Source organism: Colletotrichum fructicola, assembly GCF_000319635.2.
Source record: "Colletotrichum fructicola Nara gc5 chromosome Unknown KSG_Nara_v1_contig08, whole genome shotgun sequence".
Classification (NCBI taxonomy): domain Eukaryota; kingdom Fungi; phylum Ascomycota; class Sordariomycetes; order Glomerellales; family Glomerellaceae; genus Colletotrichum; species Colletotrichum fructicola.
The window spans coordinates 2,659,489-2,680,304 of NW_027094058.1; the positions used below are offsets into that span (position 1 = coordinate 2,659,489).

Consider the following 20,816-nt stretch of genomic DNA (forward strand, 5'->3'; position numbering starts at 1 on the left):
CTGGTTCCCCCCGGTCTGCGGTCATCATTTCTTAGGCTCCCCTCCTCCCTACCTAACCTCTACTCTCCGTGACTCGCCTGTTCATTCTTCTGTCTTCAACACTTCATAAACGCAAAAGGACTGTCAAAGCGGCAGCCTGACACACAAGGCAAACATACCGACATATCTTCCATCAGCACTGACGTCCACCCGGTTCGTGATCGATCCTGCAACTCAACTTCGTACAACTCCCACCAGACCCATCTTATACCCCGCGCCAACACAACCAACCTTTTTGACGGGCCTTCTTGGCTCCTTCACCTTACCCTCTCTGACGGCATGAGTTACGATTACGAACCTCACCGCACTCGCCGCTATGTCCGCGAGGAGCGACGTGAGGAGAGAGTCGACCCCCGCTACGCCGACGACCCCTACCTGAGGGTTTACGAGTCTCGCGAACTGGTTCCCAGGGCTCGGGAAAATAGTGACCTCTCGGTCGAGGAGGTTCGCCGGGACTTCCCTCCCCCAGGATACAGAGACGCAAGGAGAACCCGTTCAGCCGAACCTGGATATTACGACGATTACCGGGGTCACGATGATCGGGACCGTGGCTACTACGACCGCGATTATGACCGCCGCAGCAGGAAGGCCGGCAGCCTTTATTACGAGGAGGAAAAGAGATCACGCGAGCGTGTTCTCAATCAGCAAGAGAAGATTCTAGCCGCTGTGGCCGGTGCTGCTTTGGCTTTCGGTGGCAAGGAGCTCTACGATCGGAAGGAGGCCAAAGACCATGGCGGCGACGTTGAGCGCAACTACCTGACATCCGCTGCTATTGGTGCTGCCGGCGCACTCGCTGGCTACCAGGGTGCTGAGTTCTACAACAAGCACAAGGAAAAGGAGGAGCGAAACGCCACGTACGTCTTGCATCGTGGCCGCGATGGTAAAGTCACCGAGTACTACTCCGATGATGAAGGCGGTGAGAAGGAGAAGAAAGGATCAAAGTCTTTTCTCGAGAACGCCCTAGCAGCCTCTGGTCTGGGAGTCGCTGTCAAGGCTCTCACGGGCGCTGCCGGTGGTGGTCACCACGATGACCGCCGCAGCGACACGAGAAGCCGCCGTGGCAGCCCAGACTCTAGAGGTTCTCGGTCCAAGTCGCGCGGTCCCGGTGGAGAGGCTGCGAACAAGATGCAAAAGGCCGCCATGGCATCTCTAATTGCTGGAGCCACCGAGGCTTTCCGTGTCGCCAAGGAGCCCGGTGGCTGGAAGGGCGAGAAGACCAAGCGTATTCTCACTGCCGCTGCTGGTGCGGCTACCATTGATGCCGCGCAGAGCGGAGAGAAGCAGAGTAAGCTGGGCTTGGCCGAGTCTGTCATTGGCGGTCTCGTAGGCAACCGCGTTATCAACGGATCCAAGCGTAATATCGAAGAAGATCGCAGGACCGGCCGAAGCAGGTCTCGATCTCGCGCTCGTTCCGATGGCGGGGGCGGCGGACCAGGGCTGGCAGCTCTGGCCACGGCCGGACTAGGTGCTTTCGGCGCAAAGAAGGCCATTGAGAACGTTCGCTCTCGTAGCCGCGGCCGTAGCGCCGATTCTTACGACAGCCGAGCGTCCAGCCGCGACGGTAGACGTCACAGAAGCAGAAGCCGCAGCGTTGTGGACTCGGCTCGGAAGAAGCTCGCCAAGATCGGCCTTGGCAGCGATCCCGACGACAGAGAGAGAGACAAACATGCTCGGGACGACAGTTACTACGAGGATCGAAGCTCCCGCCGCGGCCTGAGCCGCAAGTATTCCGACGAGTATGATGACGGTTACGACAGGGGCTACGCCCGTAGTACGCGCGATGGATACGATGACGATAGATCGTCTTACACGAGCGGCCGGCGTCGGGACCGCTCCCGTCGCAGGGGAGCACGATCGGACGCAAGCTCAGACTCCGACCTCGGGGATTCTGATGATGATGAGAAGCGGGCAAGAAAGATGAGAGGTAAGCAAGTGATCACAACAGGCCTTGCGGCCGTTGCCACCATACACGCAGCACATGGGGTCTATCAGAGTATGGAAAAACGCAATGCACGGCAGAAGGCTGTGAGGGAGGGTCGGCTGAGTCCAGAAGAAGCCAAGAAGCTCAAGACAAAGGCAATGCTGCAAGATGCCGCCTCTGTCGGAATCGCAGCTCTTGGTATCAAGGGTGCCTGGTCTGAGCTCAAGGAAGCCAAGGAGATGACGCACGAGTGCAAGCAATTTCAACATGAGAAAGCCGTTCGACACCAAAAACGAATTGAGAGGCAGAGACGGCTCAACGGCAGTGATGGCGGAAGACGCGGCAGGGCCGACGACTGGTATACTTCGTCTTCTCCGCGGACAGATCGTTATGACTACGGATCTGTCTACATGAACGGGAACCCTTACTCTGCGGGTCCTTTGCCAGCGCCTCCTGTTGGTTACGACAGGAGGTGAGGGAAATCCATGAGAAAACTGCCCAGTACAGGCACAGGGCTGCAATGTCGATCAACCGATCGGGCATCCGCGTTGCCATCGCATGAGCAGCTTCCACGCCTCCGCACACTACTTGCCAACGACACACAACATTCTTACGACTTTCAAAATGGTATCAAAATTATACGACGACTTAACGACATGAGCACAAGACATGATGACACACCAGTTGCGCGTCAAGGAAGACAGGAGAATTTTGGGTGTGAGCAACAGATGTAGAACTGGCTTTCCACGAAACCTCAGCTGCCTTGCATTGCGTTCACTCAGATAGATGGATTCCCCTTCTCCCCTTTGTTGCAGAATCTACACATGGAATTTCTGTTGTACTACGAACTATAACTGATTATCATTTCAACGTGACAGACCGTCGCCGTCATTAATCGGCCAACAACTGCCAGGCGTTGCGGCGCTGGCCGCGCTTCTCCTCTCGTCAGTCCCCACGGGTGGCTGTCGTACCAGTCGGGAGAATCTTCCGACATGGGGTTCGGGCAAAACGAAGACATGAATGGCCCCTTCGAAAACACGATCGAGACCGATCGCCAGAGTCCGATTGGGGCCAGCTGTGCTGGTTAGGAGGAGTGTGGCGAGGTTTCACACTGACTTGCGGAGCGAACAGAGCCTAGAACGCTGCGGGAGCTGACCCCTGTTCCTGAGACAAACCGGACATTTTCACTAGCGCAAAGCGGCGGTGAGGGATGACGACGTTCGAAAGATTGGGGAAATGCGGGATGATGATATGATGGAAAAGACGGCTTTTAGCTTACAGTTACTCAAGCCAACACGCGCATTCTTGGGAACGGGGCTGTGGGGGAAATTTTGGTTCCCAGCCAGCCCAATCTACATGGATTGATTTGCGATGGGTCATTTCCATGCTCTCTCTATCTGTCTTTTTATTTCTCTCTTTTTGTTTCGCTCTCAGCTCTCTCTCTTTCTCTGTCTTTTCTGCTAGGGCTGGCTTCTTTGGTTTATGCTGTATACAGGGATGGTTATGTAGTTTCCGATTGAGCCATGAGACACGACATGCACCCGCCGAATCCTTTGTCAATCTCGTCCACTGCTAAGTACCGTGTGAAAGCAAGCGATTTGGTGGCTGTTTGATAAACGGTCACCTCCGAGACATCCCATCCGCGTCTTCTGGATGCGAAGTTGGCGCGGCCCCGCGAAGAATTGCCTGATCGGCGTGAGGCATGTGGCCTGCTTCTGCAGCATGCCCAGATATCATGGTGTGTGCTTTCCGCTTCCTCTGCCTGGCACATCGGTCGGGAGCTCTCACCAATGAGGGGCGGGCGGACTCGGTATGAAAATGCCTAGACCGAATTCGTGTCACGCTACAATGATATATGCGCCGTTGGTGCTGGTCTTCTTCTGCTCGAACCGCGACACACCAGCAGAAAGAAGTCCAAGGCAGCCAAGAGATATGGTTTGAAAGTCTTTCTCGCCAGTTCGAATACCAGCAGATGTGACATACATCACGGTAAGAAATCCAGGGGTATCTAGCACTCGGAGGGCTCGCGACAGCCGGCCTTGAGGTGTTTAGTGCGGCGTCGTCATGGTGTCGCACAGGGTGCAGCTGAGGAGTTAGACTGGCAATGACATCATGCATGGTGAAGCTCCACGGATTGTGGTCCCATCTGTTTGAGTGCCTGCCGTTGTGATCCTTCATACATGCCCCATTCCAACATTGAGGTTTTGATTGGCCACACATTGTCATATGACTGGGTAATGCATTTGTAGCATCTCGATGAATCCAACGGTTTTCGTAGCCAAAGAGTGATAGTGGCTCTAGATAGATGGTTCGCTCGTAGCAGTCCGACCTCGAGCACGCCGCGTCTTACTAGCTTCTTACACGGGCTTCACAAAATAAGGCTGGCAGATGGGTATTCCCGTGGTCTGAACTTTGAATTGATTAGGCAAATACATGAGACGAGACATACTTTGTCCGAACCCGTCTTTGGTAGAGCCAACGATTTGAAGTTTATCTTGACTTCGAATGATATCGTTGGCACAGGTATGATACATCGTCGAAATCTCCCCTAGCCAGCTTTCACGTCGTGGCGTCTGCCGCTTGTTGCTTCCAGGCCTGCGCCATGGCCAGCAAGTTTGACAAGTTTTGTGATTGTTTGTCGTCTGCCGGGAAGACGTAGTCGATGTACTCCTCGAAGCTGTCATCCTCCAGACGTCTTCTGCGCTTCGTCTTGCGCGGCATCAGCTTTTGCACTTTTTCCACATTGTCCTCAGCGCCGTGCATTCGCTCAAACGACAACCAGGCATTGAGAAGTGTCACGCTCTCCTCCTTGAGGTCCTTCTCTCGCATGCTCTTGTGCGCACGCTCGAACACCTTGCGCGCTCTCGCCTTCGCTACATCGCTAATCGGCGCTTCCTCCTCCTCCGCTTCCTCATCTTCCGGAATGTTAAGCTCGAAGTGGGCATAACTGATCCAGACCTTGACATGATCCGTCTTCTCGAGGAGACGCTCATAGAGCTCTCTCGTACGATCGTACTCGCCTTCCTCTTCCTCAAAGTCAATGTACGCCTTCCACAGGAGCTCGGGCATGTCTAGGACCATCTGGTTGACGGCCAGCTCAAAAATAGCCCTCGTCCGGTCTAAGTCATCGAGGCCTCGCTCGAGCTCGGCAAACTTGATCCATGTCTGGCAATTGGCCGGGTTCCACTCAATGTGCTTTTCGTACAGTGTCCGGCACCGCAAAAATTCAAAGAGCTTGAGTTCTAGCTCAATGTATCCCCTGAACAGCTTGTCTTTTGGACACATGCCGATTGCTTGGCCAAGCGTTTTCCGAGCGCTTGTGAGCTCGCCCTGTCGGATTTCGAACTGGGCTTTGAGGAGCCAGATCTTAGCAAAGGTGAACTTCTTATGAGGTATGAGCTCCAAGCACACTTTGTAAATCTGCCGAGCTCGCTCAACATCTTTCGCCTGTAGCTCCTCAAAGATGGCGTAGTTGATCCAGAGGTAGATATAACGCCTCCAAAATCGCTTCTCCTGCGCAGGCGGCACCTGGGCGACGGCTCTCTCATACACATCTCGCACCCTATCCAAGTCGCCCGCTGTCTCCTCAAGCCTCGTGTAGTCAAACCAAGTATCGTAGTTCTTTGGGTTTTCCTTTACTTGGTTCTCATAGAAGACGCGACGTTTCGAGAGCACGACGTCTTCAACGCCATCTCTGTCCCCGAACTGCTTCTCAAACGTGGTGTACGCTTTGTGCAGGGCCATGGACTTTGAGCGGGGGAGTCGGTCCATGGCGTATTTGTAAATCGCCCTGGCCCTTTCATACTCTTTCATCTTCGCTTCGAAGCGAGCATAGCTGACGAACAATTTCTCGTCGACGAAATCGTCTCCCAAAGCCTCGACGGCTATCCCGTATACTTCTCGCACCATGTCGCTGGTCCCGAACTCTTCCTCGAACCGTGCCCACTTGATCCAGTTTCTAGGCTCCGGATGAACCTGTGTGAACTTCTCGAAGATGTCGCGGGCTCGGTCGTATTCTCCATATCGCTTTTCTAGCTTGATGTACGCGCTCCAGGCGGCTTCGTCGGGTTGCCACTGCATCCAACGGTCGAACACGCTACGGGTCTTTGGGATCTCGCCCAGCATCTCCTCCATGTAAACGTATTTGTACCACAGCTTGTCAACGCGTGGGAGCCGAGCGACGGCTCTGTCGAACAGATTTCGAGCATGGGAAATGTCGCCATTTTTCACTGCCAAACCGTTAGTGATATTGTCCCATGCGAGCAAGGTCTGGCGGGCTCGTACGTACTTTCTGATTCGCAGTATCTTATCCACAATGGAACGGAATTAGGATGCACATCGAGTGCTCTTTCGAAAATGGACCGCGCACGACGAAACTCCTTCTGTTCCAGCTCCCACTGCGCATATCGCATCCAATTATTGAGGTTCACTCGGTTGCGCCGGACATAATCTTCAAACTCCCTCCGCTTTCGTCCCTGGAATTCGTGGAGCTCCTCCAAGTCGGCAAAACGTTGGGTAGGGGCTTGCAACGCGACCTCCTGACGGTCAACCGCCTCGCGCAGGAGTTGCTCCGCGGATATTTGCACCGGCGCGGGAGCCTTGTTCTTGACCTTTGGAGGTCCTCTAGATGCCTCCATGATTTTGACGGGTGCTCAGGAGGCTTCGCTTGCGAGTATTCTGGTGATTACAGGCAAAGTTGTCGAATCAATGGTGTTGCTTGGTACGCGTAGCCGTGAATTCTGATTAATGTGAGAAGCGTGTGCTCCTGAAAATCCCGAGAACTGGCTGTCGTTGAGCTTGTTGCTCCACACGTTGTTGTTGCAGTTTGGCCAAGGTTGAACCAACCTGCAGGCAGGCAATGAAAAAGCATGGACACTCATTCTTATCGGATAATCAGCCACCCCGATAACGAAGTGGCTGGTGGGTTCTGAAGACCGCGTCTGCCAGCAATACCCGTGACCTGACAGAACTGATTGAAGATTTCAAATTTGTAAGAGGCTGTCGACTGTATTATGTCGTTGGAGCGGAACTACTGCTAACATATCCATCGACCAGCTATCTACTGCTGCAATATTGGGGAAGGTAAGTGCATCTCCCCAGTCTGTTAAGGCACCTAAGTTAGGGGTTAGGTTGTTGGTGGTTGTGAGTACCTTCCCTGCATCAAACTCCCACCTGCCCAAAATAAAGTGGGCCCGATCACTCAAGGTAGGTGGCACAGGCACGAGTTCGCATCTAACGTAGCCTTGCAAGGCTCACAGGAGATAACTTTTCGTCACAACAAATTCATCATTTTCACGGCGCCAGACTCTCAGTACGCGTGCTGACTTGCAAACGAAGACGCGCGAGGAACGCGGCGAACGCGACGACATCTTTCACCATGGCTACCCTTGCAGAGGAGCTTTTCAACGATTTCGCTGACTCTGGCTCGGAGGCCGACGAGACTCAGCGAGATGGCAATGATGCACTGGGTCTCGACCTTGCGCCCCAGACGGTCAATAACAGCTCGTCAAACGACATGGACTTAGACGCAGATGATAGCGAAGCTGATGCAGATGACGATGTCATGGCTGGCGTGAGTAAAGGCACCGTCGACACTGTCGAGGACGCTGAGGATGCCAAGTCCAAGGTCGAGAAGATGCAACTAGGCGGCGTGAACGATGTTCGCAGTGTTGCCAGTCTCATGCAGACCCTGGAACCCGTTATAGAGGTTAGTAAACACTCACTGAACACGTCTGGCTCTATTGAAGCAGTTTTTACATCTCGTTTTCGGAGAACTAGCCCTGACTTCGTACCTCGAATGCTGCAGAGAATCGCACACTATCAGTCGCAACCTACTCCGACTCAGCTCATCGGCAATATCGAAGATCACCCCGAATACCATCTCCTGACACAATCGAATAGTTTGTCAACGCTGATCGATAGCGAAATCGTTCTCGTCCACAAATTCATTAGAGATCACTACTCGATCCGGTTCCCCGAACTCGAAACGCTCATCACCAACCCGCTAGAGTACGCCAAGGTCGTGGCCATCTTAGGAAATGGTCCCCTGGATTCGGAGAACATCAAGACTTTGCAGCATTCTACAGACAACCCTCTTAAGGCGTCACTTCGTTCGGTACTCGATGGTCCATCCCTGATGATCGTGACGGTGGAGGCCACGACAACCAAAGGTCGTGAAATGTCGCTAGATGAACTCATGCGAGTGCAGAGAGCATGCGAGATGGTGTTGTCCTTGGACAGGGCGAAGAAGACTCTTACAGAATACGTTCAGTCGCGCATGAACCTTTTCGCGCCGAATTTGACTGCGATGATCGGATCTTTGACTGCTGCGCAGCTATTGAATGCTGCTGGAGGGCTGACGGGTCTCTCCAAGACGCCCGCATGCAATATTGCTGCCTGGGGGTCGAAGAAAGGAGCCGGTGCAGCCGGTCTGGCTACCAACATTGGCATTCGCCAACAGGGATTTCTCTATCACTCTCCTATTATTCAAGGCATTCCCAACGACCTCAAGAAACAGGCCATGCGCATTGTCGCAGCAAAGCTTCTACTCGCTGCTCGTGTAGACCGAGTTCACTCTAGTCCCGACGGCTCGACTGGCGAAGAGCTCAAGGGTCATTGTCTCGAGCGACTAGAGAAGCTTACGGAACCACCTCCAAACAAGGGCCCCCGAGCGCTTCCGGTCCCTGACGATAAACCATCGCGCAAGCGTGGAGGGAGAAGAGCTAGAAAGGCCAAGGAGGCTACGGCCATGACGGAGCTACGCAAGGCGCAGAACAGGATGGCATTTGGTAAAGAGGAGAGAGAAGCCGGTTATGGCACGGGAGAGGGCACTGCAGGACTTGGTATGATCGGCCAAGCCAACGACGGCAGAATTCGCAACCTGCAAATCGACCAGCGGACGAGGGCAAAACTCAGTGCCAAGAACAAGGGTTGGGGCGGCGCAACTTCGCTGAACGGGGCAGCATCCTCCCTTCGAGGGTTCGGGCAAGCAAACTCCAACATCGACCTGCGTGGCAAGGGTCTCAGGACGTCAGGTGTCGGCACGACGCTTGGTGCGCCTACGGGCACAGCGTCGTCACTGGCCTTCACTCCCGTGCAGGGTCTAGAGCTCGTCGATCCCAAAGTCCAGGCTGAACTCAGTCGAAAGCGGAAGGCCGAGGAGGACCGATGGTTCAAGGGAGGAACCTTCACGCAAGTTGCTGGCTCGTCCAATGGAGGCTTCAAGAAGCCCGACCTGCCTCCCAGCAAAAAGGTTGATACTGGTGCAGGTAAAATGGGACCTCCACCTCCGCGGAGCGGCTGAGAAGTCAAGCCATAGCAACGTGGAAGGTAAAACACCAAGCATGTCCATGAAGTCTATCTCTTACCCGAAAGACTGATCCCGGCATTTAGAGGGGTGTGCTGGCAACGGGGTCCGCGGCAGGTTTGGCTGGGCCGGCACGGTCGGCGTGCGGCGTTCTTGGAGGTTTGCTATTCGGAAGGGGGCCGTTCGACATGGAGCAATGGAACGGGAGCTTTACCGTTGCACGTAGGTTTGGAGGACATGACGTCCCTGTCAAAGACGTATTGGTTGTTTCCTCTCGGCACCTATTTCCAAAGTTGAGATGTAAGATTCTTTGTAACCGTAATAGCCAAAAGGCTGGTCAAACGTTTTCTAGCGCTGCCTGTGCTGCATCAGGAAGCTGTCATGTACGTAGCTATTTGTTGTCTTCTTGTGATGTATGCTTCCGTGCGGTCATGCCACTCTGGCCCATGAGTGAATCTTTTTTGTCCCATCTTGGAGGTCATCACCTTATCACACCAAAAAGCGTTGACGCTCGCCCCTCCGTAGCAGGGAAAGAAGAGAGACTTGGAAACCGTCGGCAGGTTGAAAGTTTAACTAGACTGAGGGCCGTGGTGGCGTTTATTAACCCTTGGTCTATTCCTGTTATGGTTGGGGCCAACGTGAGGCGAAGCTTGCAATTGCTTGCCACGATCTTGTTGGTCCAGTTCTCTAGGTCTACGCAGTGCAGTCAATGTTCTAGTTCTATTATGGGGATGAGGATACCATCCTGGTTACTATCCACCGAGGGTTTAGCTATTTCGGTATGCGGAGAAGCTTGTTGCCCTCCATCTGGGAGAGGGGGCATTGCGTTCCCAGCAAGCGTCTGAAGGCAATTGCGCACGAGACGATGTTTAAAATTCTGTAAAGGGGTCTGTGAAGACAGCATGGCCGAAGTGAAAAGGGCAAACCCATGGAACATGCAAAAGTCAGGCGCGAAGGGGAAAGAAGAAACAGCCCCGTCACCAGCGCACTGGTCGCCAGCTCAAGCCGCCACGCGTTGCGACGGCGCCGAACCGTCGCCCTTGCGAGCATTACAGATCCGGGGTAGCCATGAAACAGGACTCTCAAGCCCTTCACTTATAGCTTTGTCCGGCTGCGATTATTTCTTTTCTTGTCGTATTCGATTGGCCTTGGGTGCACCGGACTGGATTCCGGGCGACCGCAATCCGTTAGATCGAGGTTGTAACACCCAGAGTTTGTCTAGACAGGTCGTGTACGCGAGACACCTGCATAGGACCTACATGTTGATTTGCTTGATACTGGATACTCCCGCGGTTGCGTCTAGACTGCGCTCTGGCTCACATTCGGCCGACGAGTCTCTGCCTCTGTCTCTCTACGACAGTGGCCTTGTGCCCGGGGAAACGGCGATCCTTCAGGTGGGGTTCGCCCTCCGTCGACGGGCGGGCCAGCAACAGTACGCAGTAGGGTTTTCGGCGATTTTCCTCCGCGGTCGAACGAGCAGCGGGGCCGGACTGCATTCTTATGACACGATGACGTATAGGGTGCGAAGTTACGGAATTGTACGCAGTATTCGCTGGGCACGAGGGGGCACATGCAGGACGGACGGGGGGAGCAGACGAGAGTGAGGAGTGGGGATACCTTAGGTCATCAAGTGGATTGTCCCCGCCTCGCCGAGAAGAAATGGAAGCAGGCGGCGGCCGATGAAAAAAAGAGAAAAGGGGAGGGGTTTCTGCCGAGACCCTGGAGTATGCTATCGATGCGCCCAGAGCCCTGAACGAAAGAAGCACTATGATTAACCGGCGTTGCTCCTTCACGCTGTGGCTTAGGGCCTTCCTTACTATGGTAGACAACATAGACGTCTTCTTTTGTAGCGGCAGACCCCAAAATGCCATGCTTTCGCAGCTCACTTTGATGGCAGCTCCGAGATTTGACTTTGTGGCTGCAGCTTGCACCCATGTCGACAGAAGGTCCAGAACTTCAGGGACCAAAAGATCGTCCTGATACCCGCAGGGGATGTCCCCGTTACTAGTGGATCCTAGCAAGGAAGACTCGGAGGACTGACCTCAGATACCTCAGGGGATGCAAGGGTGACCACAGCGGTGGGCAAGGGTCCTCGTCCAAAAAGCAGGGAACGTACCGGAGACGAGGACAAGCAGCCTTCCTTGCCTCCGGGGGTTGGGTAAAGCGATAGGCTCTCGTTGGTTGAATGCTATCGGACTCGATACCGATGCAGGTATCCGTACTTTGCCCGTTGAGCAGGCACGGGAGGGGTCACTTAGGAACAGAGAGACCTAGCGCAGGAATCGCATACACGCGCCGAGCATTTGTTCTTATGCGCCACGGGACGGCGCAAGGGTGGAAGACGTATGATGAAGGATATGTTCGGAGGTGTACTGCATTTGACACAATAATTGATCAGTTGAGTTGAGGTTGAGCAGTGCGCTTCGCGTCGCAGGGTGCCGGCTATCATGATTGATTCCGAGCGGAAGGAGAGAGCGCGGGCTTTGGGGCACAGTCAGCAGACTATCACTTTGGTGGGGTCTACCCGTGCCCTACCTGTCCTCAGATATGGGGGAAGACGTCGGGATGGTAAAGCCAATGACGTGAGGATGATGTTGCATATTGTACATGCCTAGTCATGCTGCGATATCCATATCCGTAGGCTGCCCCTGCTGAGGCAACTGTGGGGCGCCCTTCTACTGCGTACACAGCAAAAGACGGGCAGTACTTCGATGTACACTGCTTGGTGCCGACTCAGGCAATCCTATCGCTGAGCATGACGAACGGACGATAGGGCGGCGGGGAGCAACTGATTTTGACCGTTTTGCAACGGCGTTGCAGGTCTGCCGACAACTGGCATCTGTGCAAAAGAGGGGAGAAGAGCCAACACATGGCAGGGAGATGAGGAGAAAAGCAAGCTGAGAAAATGGGATATGAAGAACAAGACTATCTGCCGAGATGAATTCGGACCGGGCGGGATTGAGCTGGGAGATCCGAACAGCAGGTCGAAACCATTAACAATGGACTTTAGGCAACTGTACTTTAACCTGCCGGTTTCGGGCTTTGAGTGACGGCCGGCTCCTGGTTCTTGCTGAGACTATTGAATCGTGTGATTTCAGCGATGTTCTTCCTTTCAACGAGGAGATGAAGCCGCTTCGCAGCTTGCATGTGGGAAAGACTCGGTTGCGGAATCGTCCAGGCCTTGCCAAGCTGTACCACGATATCCGTTCACCTCTTGGAGAGTTATGTATTGTGCCGCTCAACTTGTCTGCATAGATACCTCAGTTGCGGCCCGGGGGTCGTTACTTCGGTATCTGTGAAGATGCCTGTCAAAATCACGGAGCGCGAGCCCCTCTTTGCCGCCCCCCCCCCCCCCCTTTTTTTTTTTTTTTTTTTTCCTTCTTTACATTTTCCTTTCCGGGGACCAAATGCACTCTGAATTGCGCAACTACGTCAGCGAGAGCGAGCGCGAGTAAACCGGGCCAAACGGCCAGGCCCCGGGCCAAGGGCCCGCTCCAAGCGAGGGAGCGAGCAACGGAAAACGGGGATGAGAGCGGAGGAAACGGGACGACAGTAATCGCATAGTAGACTTAAGGTGTTTACCTCAGCGGCGGCAACGAGAAACACCTGAGCACAGCGTAAAGCATATCCATCACAAACAGTTGGTTGTGTTGTGCTCGGCGAGCGAGAAGCTTCGACGTGTGCTCAAAGTGCAAAATCAAAGATAAGACGGCCATGTCCTTGATTTATTCTGTCAATCGATCGGCAAAGTCGACTGGTTGCAACAGCAAGAGAAAAGGAAAGAAGAATGCTAGCTAGCAGAAGTACCACTGTCTAAATGAACTGCGAAGTGATGACAGCAGCCGGACTAATCACTCCGGGAAGACGAGTGCTTGCTGCGTGCTGTGTACCTGTCAATCGTGATCGGGATCAGCGATCAGTGATCAGGCGGAATATTCTGCGGCTAGTGGGACGTTATTTTCAGGGTCTGAGTAGGTATTGTGCAAATGTGGGCTGGCTGAGCTGAGTTCCGTTGACGACGACGTCGAAGCCTGGATACCCTACCTACCGTAAGGGTCGTGATCGTCGATCTGATGGAGTGGAGAAAGAAAGAGAGGGAGTGCGACAGAGGGAGACTGGCAGAGTGAGGGGTCCGGTACGGATGCGCCAAAAGGTGAAGAATGGGAAAGTTGAAATGGGGGTGGGGAGTGTGCAGGACGCCAAGGGGGATCGGTCCCGCACAGGTCTCGTACTGCAAAATGCGATGCAGATGCCCTGAGTATGAGCGGTTGGGAAGAAAGACAAGGCCGAGCGGGCGGGCGGGAATAAAACTCGAGGTTCCTTGAGCAGCGGCGGTGGTGGTGTCAGTGGTGAGCTGATGAAGAATGCCAGAGGAGACAGAGCCACGCATGCATCAGGGCATGAGGGGGGGTACTTACTCCTCCGTCAGGCTGCTCCGTACTTACCAAGTATTGATTCGTACGTAGTTCAGGACGTAAGGATGGATGTCCTGGTCCTGGGATTGCTTTTGTGTCGTAGAGGGGTCATTGAGAGGAAACTGGAAATGGCATGAGAACAAGGATGCGGAAGGCCAGGGACGACTAGGATAACGGTGGCAGCAAGAAGGGGTGGGGAGCAAGCAACAACCAAAGAAAAGGTGAGGTGAGGGAGGGATCGGTAGTTGGACACAAAACGGAAGCAAAAAACAAAGCAATGGGATTCCCAGGCGAGGGATGGAGATTCTGGTCTAAGGAAGAAAAGCGCTGGACGCCGGCGCATGATTGACGGAAAACGGAATCGGGGTGTGTTTCGTGTTTGATTTGATTGAACGGTACTCGCTACACTAGGTACTGCGTAGTAGAGCTAGGACCCTGGAAATCGAGGAAATCAACGATGCACCATAGGAATCGGCGATGACTTAGGTACGAGTACCTGCTGCTCCCACATGGTGGTGGGCCTCTCCGCCTTCGCAGGAGCCGGTGGAGTACCGTCAGTACCCTTGGGGTAAGTACATTTCTGGAGCACAGGCTGCCGTCGGATACCTCCCGGAGGGGACCAAGGGGACGGCAGGCGGGCGGGCAGAAGAAGAAAATGAGGAGAAGGGTCGGCAGCACAGCTAGTGTACTGCGTACTAGCTCCAAACGACGGGGAAGCAGGGGCGTGTGCGCAATAACCAAGGCAAGTGTGATAGACGGTCTTCATACGGGCTCACCATGGCTGTCCCAATTGGGGGGATTCGGGACGGGACTGGGGGAACAGCCCAGCCCAACACAGCACGGCACACGCGCCAAACTAACGCCAACACCAGCGAAAAGCACGGTGGAGTGTGACTGAGCCACTCCATTTTGGGGGAGTGGGCGCAGCAAACGACGTCGATTTACTGCCGATTGTGAGATCTCAACGTAGGCTGGTGAGGACACCGGCCACAGGACCCTTCGACTCTGCGACGCGCTTTGCTTATGTCGCCGCGGCCAGACAAGGGGAGAGACAAGCGAAAAGGAAACCCCTCCTCTCAAGAGCGAAGGGGGGGAAAAAAATCGAAGGACTAGCGAAGAGAATATTGCCCCAGGGTGCCCACCTGCCCTCTCCCCGCCCCGAGGCATAGGTGATGAGATGCCGTTGGGGTTTCTTAAAGTCATCGAGTATTCGTGCGCCCGACCAACAAAAGTCCGAATAAGCTATAGCTCTGGAGCTGCCCCTCCACACTCTCAAGCCTCAAGCCTCAAGCCTCAAGGTCCCTGTCAGACTCAGACAGACAGTCGGGAAAGCTGTCTTAGGTAAGGCAACTCAAATTACCTGATGGCGGATGGGATAGGCACCTGGACAACGAGCCAGGGGACCACACCAATCGCCATGGGCCTCATTTCGCCGTTTCGTCGCAATGCGAGCTAACCATGCTGGCCATTTACCAAGCACCTGAATACGCAGCAAGGAATGAAGCTGAGGACAGCACTTGATACGCACAAGCTGCGCGAAGGGCTCTGGTGCAGCATCGCTCGCCTGGAAATGGGTGCCAACTCAGCCGCCTGACGTTGGTTGTGCCGAAGGGGGTTTCTGTCCACGTCCCATCAGTTCGTTCACTGGTGCCACTGGTTCGTGGCGTCGAGGGTGCCTCACTCTACACCCGACTCGTTACCTATCGTTAGACAGGCCAGGTAGGTAGCTGCCTACCTTACCTTACCTTGGGGAACGGTCACTACCTTAGGTACCTAGGTGAGGTACGGTAAGGTACCTACAAGAACCTATGGACCCCAGAAACTCAACTGCCCTCACTCAGGCCAACTCTGCTCGTGCCTCAAGTGAACCACACCACACCGCGTGCGAGGGTGCCGCCACACTGATATCGTACAGATACAGCCATTTCGCCCAGAGAAAATTCCGCAAGCGAGGCCATGCATCCCTCACTCTCGTTCCGTGTCTACAATGATGGAATTCTGACGCACCGCAACAACACGGCGGCATCACTCTTCACCTGTGGCTTTTCTACTTACGCCTGGAGGAACACACAACAAAGCTTATCGACGGTTGGCTGGTGTGCCTTGGTGTACATGGGCTCGACTCGATGCCGCACCGCGCTTGCTCGTCCTCCTCACTCTGACCACGGCGACTTACTCGCGCGTGGTTCATAATTGGAGGGACTCGGATAAGGAGGCATGATTGGGTTCTCGGAAACACTGGCCACCGACCGTCATGTCCTTCTGGGACCCCAACTCATCGTGCTGAATCACCCCAACATGGCATACGGCGGCCAAACACGCGCATCATGAGCGATAAGGGCGGCAATCGTCGTCCATGACGCCCACGCTCACGCCCACCTTACAAAATCGCCCTTATGCCATGTGTAAGCAGACCGACGTGATGCGTGTTTGTCATGTGTGTGCCGACTTATGTACCAAAGGCCGGACAAGACGAAAATCGGTGGTGGGGGAAAGGACTAGTGAGGCCAAGGTTTGTGACAGAGTTTTGAGATGGACGAATGGTTGGATATGCATTTGTGAAGAATACCATGCCGCCATACGCGGATTTGTGACGGCGAAAAAGAAGGTTGCCTGCCCGGAGCAATGCGGACGGTCACCAGGGCAGACACAATTGGGCGATGAGATTAACTTCAGTGGTCGACTGATATCCCTTGTCGACTTCATGCCAACGGTCTTCTGCCCATTGTCCCTCTTACTCGCCCTGCATTGCCTCAGAAGATGGCATTTCATCTCTTAGGGCCGGTCGCTCGCTCTTACACGGGAAATTGAATCTGGTGCAAAATTGCTACCGTCTTGATAACGGCCAGCCATGCCAGCCAGACCCATGAGTAGACCTCCCGCAATACTGAACGAACCCTCTCAGCTTTTCGGTGTTTTAGGGTGTTCGTGCCTGACGAGACGGACGTGAGTTAGCATCACCCAAACGGCAAAGTGCTTCTACAGGGTCCCCGTCACAGACTAACCGCGCCAGGTAAGCAAGACACGTGCCATCCATCTCGATGGTTTCACGGTGTGTGCCAATCACAGATGACACTTGCAACGGTAGGGCCCATGTACTGCCCAAAAGGGACTGACATGCCTTAGACCCCCGTAGTGCCTTCGTCGACCCAAATTCAGAGGAGCACAGCGAGCACAAGCCACAGAGAGAGATCTCGATCGCGGACGATTATTCCTCTTCTCGGAATGGCGAGTGAGCATGCAAAGCCTGCTAGATAACCCTTTGACGCCACAGAATGACCCATTCTCCACCACGTCGGGAGTCTTTCCGTTCAGTTTCCTGCCTTGATATCGTCGACTCGCGTCATTCTTTTTTCGTCCTGTTACCCCATAGCTCTGGCCCGTTTTTGGCGGTCGTTGTTAAACACTGGCGCGCTTCCAAGGGTCTTCGTCGCCTCGTCCTTCTGCCTGTCCCTTAGTGACAGTAAGCAAACATCTCCGACCAGCTTGCTTATTATGCTTGCTCGCCATGTGGACATGGAAGCATCCATGCGTGTCCGATACCAAGACCTCGGCCTTGTTTCTCACCGCCGCTCATATCTCGCTGCGATTTGCGCTGGGGCACATCTGGTGCCGGCCGTACAACTGAGTAGGAGTGGCCGAGATAGTTGCGAAAGACACTTCAACCTTCGTCTTCTCTTGAGTCCAGCGCGCGGATGATACGGTAGCACAACTCTTGGGTGTATGTCCTTTGAGGTTGATGTTAAGCTTTACGGCGACGTTAAAGTTCTCAAGGCATGGAGTTGCGGAGGGCTCGGTATGGCTCGTTATGGCTGCAAATCCAAAGCGCAGAGACAATCACGGCCATGCGATCCGTTCGTTGAAACGACTCTCGCAACCCAAGGAAAATGCGACAGCAAAACAAACTCGCTAGGCTTCGGAGTTGACGCCGGTTGCTGAGCTGGTTTGAGTTGAGCTGAGGTGAGCTGAACTTGTAAACGGTGCCAGCCGTACCGGGCGGAGACTGATACTCAGACGTGCCCCGTAGCGCGTGAACTAGGCGCCCGCCTATGACGACATTCGCAGGAGGATATTTTCCCTCTCAGAGGGACGAGGGCTCTGTGGCGCCCTGCAGGGCGTGCGTAGGGACGGGGGTGAGGGGCTGGGCCAGGAAGGGGTGTGTGTCAAAGCAAGGCACCTCTGACCCTCCTTCTCCCATTGTATTTTTCATCTCACCGGGTACGGATAGGGAACCTGAATTGGGTGCGGGCAGGTCAGGTACCCTGCGACTGCCTCGCTCGAACCGGGTTGCGGGTTGAGTCTTACAAAGCTTGGGTATCATCAGTCTTTTCCTACCTTACACGCATCTACTACACTTTACCTACCTTACCTTTTTCTTGCGGCCCTTTTGCGCGACCTTTGAGTTTGCGCAAGGCACAATCAACAATAGCAACGGAAACATACCCTCTGTACATTGTTGGTATTGACATGTTGTCCCTTCAGAACCGAGGACCGCCCGAGGACCACCCGTAGCGGTTTGGGCACAAGCGCAGGCGACCCTTAGTGGGCGAGGTGTCTTCATTTGAGAGAGACTTTGAAGCCGCACAAGCGGCGCTGCCCTGCCTGGCATGCTTGCTTCAAGACAGCTTAGTCGGAACTTCTGCCAGTGTCACAGCCCTGAACGGCCACTGACGTCACACCCGCGGGCCCTTTGGCTCGTGCAGGGTCTTTCTTGTCCAGGCAGTAATAGTACACCCTACGGCCGAGTCAGGTGGGCGCGCGCCGGATGTCCCTTTTTTTTTTTTTTTTTTTTTTTCCCCCTACCCTCACCTTGTACGATCGCGATCTACGTCTGTTCCCTCGATACCGACAGCCGGACGCGCAACACCTGTCTCTCCCAAGGCCGACAATGTGCGGGTCGATCCACAGCAAAGAACGCCCAAAGGTTGAGAGATACACATCGGTTAGATTTCGGCTTGCCTCTGCGACAAGTACGGCATGCGCTATGGAAGATCTCTCTTGGGGCTGTCAAGATTGTCCCAAGCACTCGGGAAGCGTTCGCAGAGACCCTGAAAATAGCGTCGAAAAGGGCTGGACTCAGGGCCCAGTGATATGCTTGGTAGCTGCAAAGCCAAGCTGAAGCATGACAATGTGACTTTGAACGGGCATGGCTGTTTATTTGTGCCTACGAAAGCTGATATTGAAGTCTAGGGCGGGCAGAAGAGGCTGAGGGCAGTGAGACTGGGATTTGGCATCTGGCAGAATCGGAACACCGCGGGCCCGTCAGAACGAAAGGCAGCCAGCCAGCGAGTTGACAATGTTTGAGTCGAAATGTGGTCGCGTGGCACGGGTGGCTTGATTTCGGAGCTTCAGCTCCTACGCAGTAAGACGCTCGCAGGAAGAAGACAGAGGGTTTCCGACCGCTTCAGAGTGGTGGAGATATGGCCAAAAGAAGCAAGTGACGGCCATCAACCAAGCAAGTAAAGCTGGCAAGAAAGCAAGAAAGTAGGCAGATGGATGCGCAATCCGACATCGAAATCGACGAAGGGCCGGGCCAGAACTGAATAGAACGACCAGGGGTGCCAGGCACGCAGCAGCAGGACGGGCGGAACCCGGGAGCGGTCCATGTTAGTGTTGCCAGGCTGCGTGCAATACCCAACGTGAGGTAAGTAAGGTAGGTAGCTAGGTATAGCTCGGGGGAGTTTGTAGAGACGGAGATGGATACGTACCGAAGAGCAATCGGACCTTGCTTGGCCTTGGAACACACAGATCGCGATGAGCTGGCTACTGTGGTACCCAAGGAAACCCGGAAGACGGGGACCAGTTGAGACACAAAACGGATTACCAGGAGCGAGAGAACTTGTGAGCCTCTCAAACGGCCCGCCCAGTATCATATTCTGGGTTTAAGTCCAAGCCCTCATTCCGCAGCTCCCTTCCTCCACCAGCTTTCCTCTCTCTTTCTCTGCTGTGCGCGATGAATTGTTTGTATCAAGAGATCTAGAATAGTGCTGATGTGCGGCGAGGTTTTGCTCGTGCGTACATGCCTCTCCTCTCTTTTCCCATGCTGCGAACGAAGCAAGGCCACAACCGATGGGAGGAGAAATCAGGGAGGGGAAAAAAAAAAAAAAAAAAAAAAAAAGAGCTTTATTTCTGGCCAAAATAATAATAATAATAATAATAAAATAATATGTCAAGTACTGCGACTAGTGCTCAAGTCCAGGCCCCAAGCCAACTCTTCCCCACCCCGGGGTACGTAGCCGCCCGTCGCGAGAAGTCGGGGAGCTACCCTGCAGGGAATGGGTGTTGGAACCAGGGGTGCGATTAAGAAGCAGGACGTCGCCCACAGTGTCGTGAGAGTGAAGTGAGAGTGAGGTCGTGGTGTGGAAATGTGGGCAGGGGGAGGGGTCAGCGGGGTCCAGGGGGGCGCTTTGCAGAAGAGACGCCTTGGCCGGACCCTCCTTCCAGTGGTCCCAATGTTCCCCAATCCCTGTTATCCTTGCCTTTGCACCTTTTTTTCACCGTATCAAGGTTCAAAGTACCTTAATGGCGTCGAACCTTGGACAGCTACGAGTGCATCTCAGGTCGGGTACCTCAGCCCACGTACCTTTGGCGGCTTCCCGGAGCGACCCAAGGTGCGCAATTCTCCTTTCCCATGCCCATGCCCATGCCCAAAATCCCCCCCCTCCTCCAAAACAACTCCCACTCCATTACCCACCACCCTTTTCCATCCACCACGCCTACTTTCTATTCTACCCATACCTCACATCCCATCCATGCCGACCGGCCCTTGGACGCTGTGCCAGACACCTCGCTTCGGCCCACCCCCCCCAACCCGCTGACCTTCCGAGCTTCCTCTCTCCAAAGGAACTGCTGCTTGGTATAATACTCAGCCTGCGCCTCATTTCCCACTATGCCCTACGTCTGCCAGCCTAGGTCCTCAACACCGCTCAAAACATCGACCAATTCCACTCAACCTATACTCAGCTGTCATCTGCCATCCAGGACAAATCTTCAATCGTCAACTGTTTGGTCGACTATTGTTGGCATCGTCGTGAACATCATCGTCGCCTCTCCCGCCCACAGTCCATCTTGTCCAGCACAACGCCAAACAACATCTTCCCTTTCCCACCGGTGTATGATCACAAATTGATCAAAA

At 54.3% G+C, this 20,816-nt stretch overlaps 4 protein-coding genes across 4 annotated transcripts; 2 read left to right on the forward strand and 2 right to left on the reverse strand.

Moving 5' to 3' along the window:
• Positions 1 to 318: 318 nt before the first annotated feature.
• Positions 319 to 2,855, forward strand: CGGC5_v013800 (uncharacterized protein; the record flags this gene model as incomplete). The annotated part of the gene is made up of 2 exons (XM_032023346.1): positions 319 to 1,963; positions 2,839 to 2,855. 2 exons carry the CDS (start codon positions 319 to 321, stop codon positions 2,853 to 2,855), a joined length of 1,662 nt encoding a protein of 553 aa, XP_031879828.1.
• A 1,664-nt stretch (positions 2,856 to 4,519) lies between these two features.
• On the reverse strand, positions 4,520 to 6,597 carry clf1 (Pre-mRNA-splicing factor clf1; the record flags this gene model as incomplete). Its single annotated transcript, XM_032023344.1, has 2 exons — positions 4,520 to 6,189; positions 6,249 to 6,597. The coding sequence occupies 2 exons, from the start codon at positions 6,595 to 6,597 to the stop codon at positions 4,520 to 4,522; spliced, it is 2,019 nt and encodes a 672-aa protein (XP_031879875.1).
• A 740-nt stretch (positions 6,598 to 7,337) lies between these two features.
• On the forward strand, positions 7,338 to 9,791 carry Prpf31 (U4/U6 small nuclear ribonucleoprotein Prp31; the record flags this gene model as incomplete). The annotated part of the gene is made up of 6 exons (XM_032023343.1): positions 7,338 to 7,532; positions 7,596 to 7,667; positions 7,767 to 9,228; positions 9,279 to 9,289; positions 9,353 to 9,488; positions 9,769 to 9,791. 6 exons carry the CDS (start codon positions 7,338 to 7,340, stop codon positions 9,789 to 9,791), a joined length of 1,899 nt encoding a protein of 632 aa, XP_031879874.1.
• Positions 9,792 to 11,575: 1,784 nt separating this feature from the next.
• On the reverse strand, positions 11,576 to 11,866 carry CGGC5_v013803 (uncharacterized protein; the record flags this gene model as incomplete). Its single annotated transcript, XM_032023342.1, has 2 exons — positions 11,576 to 11,747; positions 11,802 to 11,866. 2 exons carry the CDS (start codon positions 11,864 to 11,866, stop codon positions 11,576 to 11,578), a joined length of 237 nt encoding a protein of 78 aa, XP_031879876.1.
• Positions 11,867 to 20,816: the final 8,950 nt, after the last annotated feature.